Source organism: Mesitornis unicolor, unplaced genomic scaffold (genome assembly GCF_000695765.1).
Source record: "Mesitornis unicolor isolate BGI_N332 unplaced genomic scaffold, ASM69576v1 scaffold42943, whole genome shotgun sequence".
In the NCBI taxonomy this organism is placed as follows: domain Eukaryota; kingdom Metazoa; phylum Chordata; class Aves; order Mesitornithiformes; family Mesitornithidae; genus Mesitornis; species Mesitornis unicolor.
The window spans coordinates 1-7,338 of NW_010174758.1; the positions used below are offsets into that span (position 1 = coordinate 1).

Genomic DNA, 7,338 nt, shown 5'->3' on the forward strand with positions numbered 1-7,338 from the left:
CTTAGCGCAGGCTGCGGGCTTTCTGCAAGTCATCTGAGCCAGCCGAAACGCGCACCCCGTGCTCCCCTGCCCCGCTCTCACGGAGCCCGATTGGATTTATTCGGGGTTTTTCTTGTGGGTTTTTTTTCTTCTCCCCCGTCGTGCTGTATGTATTGTTTTTTCTCATCACCCGCCATGGTTAACTTTCCTGTGACTCGGTTTAACTCTCAAGATCTACATGGATGTTGCTAAGAGCACTTTTCTTGCCTTTGCTGTCCCTTGCTGGGATCGGATTTCACACTGACTGGACTCTGTGTGCCTGTATGTGTGTGCTGAGTGTCTTGAAATTTTGCTTTCCTTTACAAGAGCTATGCATTAATTGTAACCAAGGTAAGACTCGCTGTTCTTGTTCCCTCGTGTGCTTGTCTAAATGAGATGCTTCTTTAAAGATGAAGTATGTATTTTCTTTTAAACGATGGAGTCACATATAGTCCTTCCTTCAATTAGTACTTGTGAAAAAGAAGCATAGAACTTGCAAAAAATTAGACCTATTTTGCAGGAGATCTAGCTTGGCTTTCTAAACCGATCTGCTTTTCTCTGTTGCAGCTTCTGTAATGCTTACAAAAATAATTCGTGTCTTATTTTGTTTTCCCTTTTGACAGACCTGTGAGTGACCATAGGCTTGGCTTGACCTTGATTTGGATGGCTTTGTTGGAAGATCTAATGTTGCGATTGCATTTCGTGAAGTGATTGCTCTCCAGCCTCTATGGCTTAGGCTATGAGCTGCTTCTGCCACACTGTCACTCGTGGACAATTCAGCTCTTTTTTAAGCAAACCTTTTGGATATTTTTGTTTTCTCACTTCCCCTTCCCCCCCCTTTTCTCCTTAACGTTGGGAGCCTTATTCTACACTTTGATGTGATTGATAGTCGTGCTGCTTCGTGCAGCTGATTTCTGGTTTAGAGTACAATGGCTCTAAGTGGCAACTGCAGGACTTACCTTCCCCCTCGAGAGCAGGGGACTGGGCTGCACTCCTTCCCCGAGGTAGTGGAGCTAAACGTGGGTGGCCAGGTTTACTTCACTCGCCACTCCACCTTGGTCGGCACCCCTCACTCCCTGCTGTGGAAAATGTTCACCCCAAAGAGAGACACAGCCAACGACCTGGCCAAGGACTCCAAGGGAAGATTCTTCATCGACAGAGATGGTTTCCTTTTCCGCTATATTCTGGACTATCTCAGGGACAAGCAGGTGGTTCTGCCCGACCACTTCCCAGAGAAGGGAAGGCTCAAGAGGGAGGCTGAGTACTTCCAGCTCCCAGACTTGGTCAAACTCCTGACTCCTGACGACAAGCAAAGCCCTGATGATTATTGCCACAGTGACTACGAAGAGGTCTCCCAAGGCAGTGACACCAGAATATGCCCATCCTCGGCGCTCCTACCGTCTGATCGGAAGTGGGGATTCATTACCATCGGGTACCGAGGGTCATGCACTATTGGCAGAGAGAGCCAAGCAGATGCCAAATTCAGGAGAGTCCCAAGGATTTTGGTTTGTGGAAGGATCGCTCTGGTCAAAGAGGTCTTTGGAGAAAGTTTGAATGAAAGCAGAGATCCAGACAGGGCTCCGGAGAGGTACACCTCCAGGTTTTATCTCAAGTTCAAGCACCTGGAGAGGGCTTTCGACATGTTGTCCGAGTGTGGATTCCACATGGTGGCCTGTAACTCCTCGGTGACGGCTTCCTTTGTCAACCAGTACACAGACGACAAGGTCTGGTCCAGCTACACTGAATACGTCTTCTACCGTAAGTACAAGGCGTTTCTGAGGGAAATGTAACTGCCTGTGTTAAGCTGCTCTTTTCCACTGACTGTACAATTCTCAATGCACGAAGAGCGCAGGTTTCCTTTTGTCTGCCGCGGACTGAGGCTTTATTTAGATCTGGGGGGGATACGCTTCAGTTTAAGCTTTTGAAATGTGAAGCGAGGCTGAACTCACCGGCTTGGTCCAGGCTAGGTGGCAGCACAGACTGCCAAAAGCACCCAGCCCTGGCCTGGAGGGCGCTGCTGGCTCTGGCTCCCTAAACCAGCCATCTGACTGCCTTGCGCGCCTCCCGAGGACGTGCGGGATGCAATATAAGCCTTGCGAACACACTGCAGATTTAATTACAGAAAAATCTTCAAATGGGATTCAATTTACAAAGGTAATAGCTGCTTGATAATAGTCGAGCACAGTCAGCCAAGCCATCTGTCAGCAAACCTGACACACTTACACGCAGGAAGGGAAAACAACATCCCGTCCCCCTGGCTGCTTTTCAACAGGAGGCCTGCTCGGAGCCAGCTGATGTGCTCCGGAGTGAGGGCTCAGAGCAGAGTTGCTGCGCCTTGTTATGCAACTCGCCTTTGCAAACCAAACTGTCCTCGTCGTGAGAAGCGTCTGCCCTGCGTACCGCAATCGTAGCGGATCCCATACTGGTGTGGTAATTTTAGCTGATAGCTCTAGCAGGCTCATTAACTTCCTAAGTTGATATTCAGGTAGAGGCACCGTTACCAATGGTAACACGAGGGTAATTTTCATTCTGTAATTCTGTATCAGAAAATCATTCCACAAGTGCTGTGCTTCAATATTTGAGAGGTTCGCCAGGCGGTTTTCCTCCATTTTCATCTCGGGAGGGTGAAGGATGGACCATTCCCCCGGTCTATGTGCAGAAGTGGGCTGTAGCCAGCGGCTGCTGTGGACGCTGGGGTTTGGAGCAGGCTCGCGCTCTGCCGGCAGATCTGCGGTGCTTGCAGCTACGCCGGGTCACGGCAGAGCCGGCAAAAGTTTGAGATGAAGGCTGTGTCGGGAAGGGAGCAGTTTGTGTGTAATACCGATTCAGCACCATCGACTCTGGTGTCGGGGCTCAACAGGCAGCCCTAATCTGCTTATGTAATGGTGCTTAAGTTAGCGCCCTGAAAAGCCATCTGTATTTTTGACATGCGGAGATTCACTTAAAATTAGTTTTCTAGCTTAGCAAAACGGTTCTGAGGTCATGGATCCACTTATATTCTGACAGGGGTGGGTGATTTCTATTATTAAGCTGCTTCGGTTTGAAATCACAGTGTCTTGTACAAGTTATAGGAGAACTAATGCAGTGAAAGGAATGGATTAGAATAAATTGTGTTCGCAGTTATATTTAAATTCAGGAAAAAATATAAGTCCCTGATAGGCACGATGGTTTGCTAATTGAGGAGAGGAAGAAGGTGGGTTTGGCACCGATTAACAGACACAGACTCCTGATTTTCATATTACTCCAATTTTTGCCCTCAAGGATTGCTCGTTGTTTCCCTATCACTACAGCCAGGGTTAGGTACCGAGACGAGAGGTACCTTAGGCATTTTGGAGAGTGGAAGTCGATAATAGGTGTCACAAAACCTCTCTCCAATGCAGGGAAAGCCCAATCCAATTAAAGTTCCTGGAAAGGCTCTCACCCAGTTCAACAGGCTTCGCGTTTGGCTCGTATCAGTACTGTGGATTTTTGACACTGATACAGTTTGAGAGCTGGATTTCTCAAAGGGTCCTTCTCTCGGTAAAAGCTAAAGCAGCAACCACAGTGCCAAATCACTCTCTTATCTCGGTCCAAGCCGATCTGTTACGCTCTGTGCTGTTCGCTGTGATGGAGCCGCTGAGGCTTGTGCGTGGGCCCTGGCTGCAGCCGACCGACCTGAGAGCAGCACCAAGGGCTACAGGACTCAGCCAAAGGAACCCCTTTCCAAATTTCCTGAAATCATTTCATTTGAAACTTGGAGGACCAATAAAATTGACATCTGGCTTTCAAGTGGAACATTACAACTTCTCTGCAGCTGCTTAGCCATAATTATTTAATTAGAAGCTGCCAACTGTGTCTATATAAGCATTAATTCATCAAGCTGTTGTGATCAGGTTAATGGGCCTAATACGACTGGTGAGGCAGATGCAAAGGTGGTCTTCTCCTGTGAAATGCACGGTTGGGGACTCTTCAGAGCTGGGGAACATTGGTTATTTCCAAAGGAGGAAGAATTGAGGGAGGAGCCTTTTTTTGGCACACCAAATCCATTGTGTGCTCCAAATACTGCTCAGAAGGTAAAGGCCTGTGGTTGGCAGGAAGATAAAGAACGTCCTTCATGTGCAAATCCTTCTGAAAGTAGATCGGGTGGACCGAAGGGGTGTCAACCGTGCAGCCCCTCACACGGGCACGGCGTGTGCTGTTAACAACATTGCACCATGAATATTGCATGGCGTTTTCTCCCCGTGCTCAGATTGAGGTGCTATTAAGGCTAATGGGAGATTCGTGTTGTCTGTAGCGGAGGTTTTCCCGAAGTGCAGGGCGCAGCGAGCGGCCGGCGCAGCAGAGCTGCAGCTGTGGTGCTGAGTGGGAGGCAGGCTGGGCTGCAGCGCCAGCGCTGGGATGACAGTGCAGTGCTCGGAGAGCAGCCGGGCTCCTCTCCAGCCCCAAACGGGCCAGTGCAAGGGAGGGCTCGGAGAGGCCGTGTCCATACCTCAGCCGGGACCAAACAGCTCCCTGGAACACAGATCCTGCGTGGGGACAGGCAGGAGACACAGCCGGGCTCCTGCTCCAGGTGGAGCGTGAGTTGAGGAAAGGGGGCGAGCTTCTGCTCGTGCGTTTTCTTTCCCTCCCGTTTCTCCTGTGTCAAAGACATTTACTTACATTGTAGATGGCTCAGGTTGGATTTCTGACCTGAACCATTTTGTGGTTTCCCCCACCACCCCCTCCTGTTGTTTTGATGATCTTGACATAAAACCTCATCTCCAAACACTCTCATTTTTGAAGAGGGTGACAGCCCGTGCTTGTATCTTCATTTTTAAGTGTTTTCAACCTTCACGATGAGATGAATCAAAAATGTGCACTTGAACATCTGGTAAATGTTGTGGCGGGGGCGAGGGTTGTTACAGCATATGGGCTGGCTCAGCCTTTTGTAGCCTGGCCCCAATCCTGACGCAGCAGCAGCAGCAGCAGCAGCAGCACGCTCTTGTTCACCACCTCCCATAGCCTCCACACCAGCTCTTGCTGTGCCCAAACTCGTGGCATTGCCAGCGCCGTGGGTGACAGCCCTGCACGTGCATGTTGGGATTGCCGGGAGACTGAAATACCAGCTTGGGAATGGAGAAGGCTTTGGCTTCAGACAGCAGGGCAGCAACGCGGCAGGATGTGTGCATGTGTCTGCAGAGCAGCTAGGGATCGAGTGGGATGGGATGGGATGGGATGGGTGAAATGGATGGGATGGGATGGGATGGGGTGGGATGGGATGGGTGAAATGGATGGGATGGGATGGGATGGGATGGGATGGGATGGGATTGGGTGAAATGGATGGGATGGGATGGGATGGGATGGGATGGGATGGGATGGGGAAGAACTGCATGGCAGCTCCTGTCTGCATATTGCTATTGCCCCTGACCCCTGATGGCACCGTCTCTTCTCTCTCTTGTCAGTGGCTCAGACTGCAATGAGCTCCCATTCACAGCACAGAGGGGAAGTTCTGACTCTTGTATCACATCAAACCCTTGGCTTTGACTCCCACAGCTCCCTGCGCAGCTGTGGGTAGCACCAACAAGGAGCAAAGTTGGCACCACAAAGAGCGGGTTGCCCTCTGCTCAGCTGGAGCAATAAACTGGGGGAGAGGAGAGCTACCAGGCAATGAGGGACAAATTTAGAAAAGTACAGATGGAGGAAAGGGAGAGAAAATTCACACACAATCTGGAGAGAAAGCAGTAGGGTACTGACAACCCCAGACACAGCGAGGGAGAATTTGTTAGGTACGTCAAGCCTTCAGTTTAACCCAAATGTTTTCCTGCAACAAGCAGGTGGAGAGGGGCTGACAAGTGCTCCTTCAAGTTCAGTAGCAGAAGGGAATATGGGGTTTAGACAGCCAGGAAGGAAGTCCCTGCCCTTCCTAAGGCCACATTTCAAAGTCTGAGCAAGCATGAGAAAATCAGGGCAATCAATCTGATTTGCTTAAGCCTTGCCTTGAGCCGATCATTTCACATCTGCACACGTGGAGCAGCTCAAGCGCCCACAGATGTTCGAAGGGAACCGTGAGACGTTCCTGGCACTGTAGCTTTGAAAGCCAAAAATTAATTAACGAGGCTCCTGCCCCTGAAGGACATGAGCTGCCTCTGCTCGCTCTAGGGACGGTTGTAAATGTTGGCCTTCTCACCTTCCTCTTTCAAGAAGCTCCTGGGTGGGCTTTTCACGTGCTGGTAGGAGGCTGATGGGCAGAGGCATTTGTGCAGTGGGGTTCAAGTTGTCCTGGGATAAACAGATGAAGGGGGATGTGCTGGAGGGAAGAGAAACGCCAAGTGATGCCCTTGGCGGACGCGCTCCGATGGCCGTTCATTGGCTGTGTATCTCTGGGATAACCCCGGTGTTCTTCACAGATGATCCACTGGGGATTAATGCAGCCAGCTGCGGCCTGTCATTCTGTATGCATGAACAGCGCTCAAAGACCCCACTCTGCTGTACGTATCACTGACTCATAAACGAGTCGTGTGGTAGAAATTTGACTAACAAGACTGAAAGCTCTTGCACAGTGACACCTACAGCTGTGCTGTCAAACAGGGTAGATGTGGGAGAGGAACATCACCCGCTCTCCTCTCTCTTTAAACTGACACTGCTCTGTGTTCCGGTGGTTGGTTCTGTCTGGTGTTAAAGCAGGGAAGATCAAAACCACCCAGAAGATAACAAAATAAAGTCCAATCCGATGAATAATGTGAGCTTCCTTTCCTGTTGACTGGAGAGGTTTCTGTTTCCAGGTAATTGTTGCCATCATCAGGGAATCTGGTCCATCTCACCAAACAAAACTCTGCCTCACAAGGATGCTCATCTGCAGGTGGTGGGGCTGTGACCAGCCAGGTCTGCTGGCACGTTCCTGTCAGGAGGACTTTGCTCCAAGCTTTTTTGGTCAGACTTGAGTGATGGTTGATTCTTTCCTGGTTTGTCCTGGCAGACCGAAAGGTCTGTAGGGTTTGTTGGTTTGACAAGAGTTATTCCATGCTATTATTTATTAGAAACCAATAGTGTCAAATCTGACTGTTAGGTCAGTCTATAAAGCTCTGGCTGAATGGATAACTGAGGTAAAACTTGGTAAGAAACGTGGTTGGCTGTAGGACTCTGAGTTCATTCTTACAACGTGGGGATAGCGATGGTCAGGAACCAACAAGGATGGCTCCTGGGTACTGGTCTTTATCTTTACCCAGTATTCATGGCATGGTTATTTCACAGCCCTTTGATATGATCTCCATCAACTTCAGTGTTTGAGATGGCTCTTTGTCCTGGTTGTACACATCTGTTAACTTGCTGCTCCAAAATACCTCTTGGTGATGCACACCCCCC

The 7,338-nt window shown here is 49.8% G+C and overlaps 1 protein-coding gene across 1 annotated transcript; it reads left to right on the top strand.

Annotated features, from left to right (window-relative positions):
* The first annotated feature begins 947 nt into the window (after nucleotides 1-947).
* Nucleotides 948-1,808, top strand: KCTD16 (potassium channel tetramerization domain containing 16). Its single transcript, XM_010181150.1, has one exon. The coding sequence runs from the start codon at nucleotides 948-950 to the stop codon at nucleotides 1,806-1,808; it is 861 nt and encodes a 286-aa protein (XP_010179452.1).
* The last annotated feature ends 5,530 nt before the right edge of the window (nucleotides 1,809-7,338 follow it).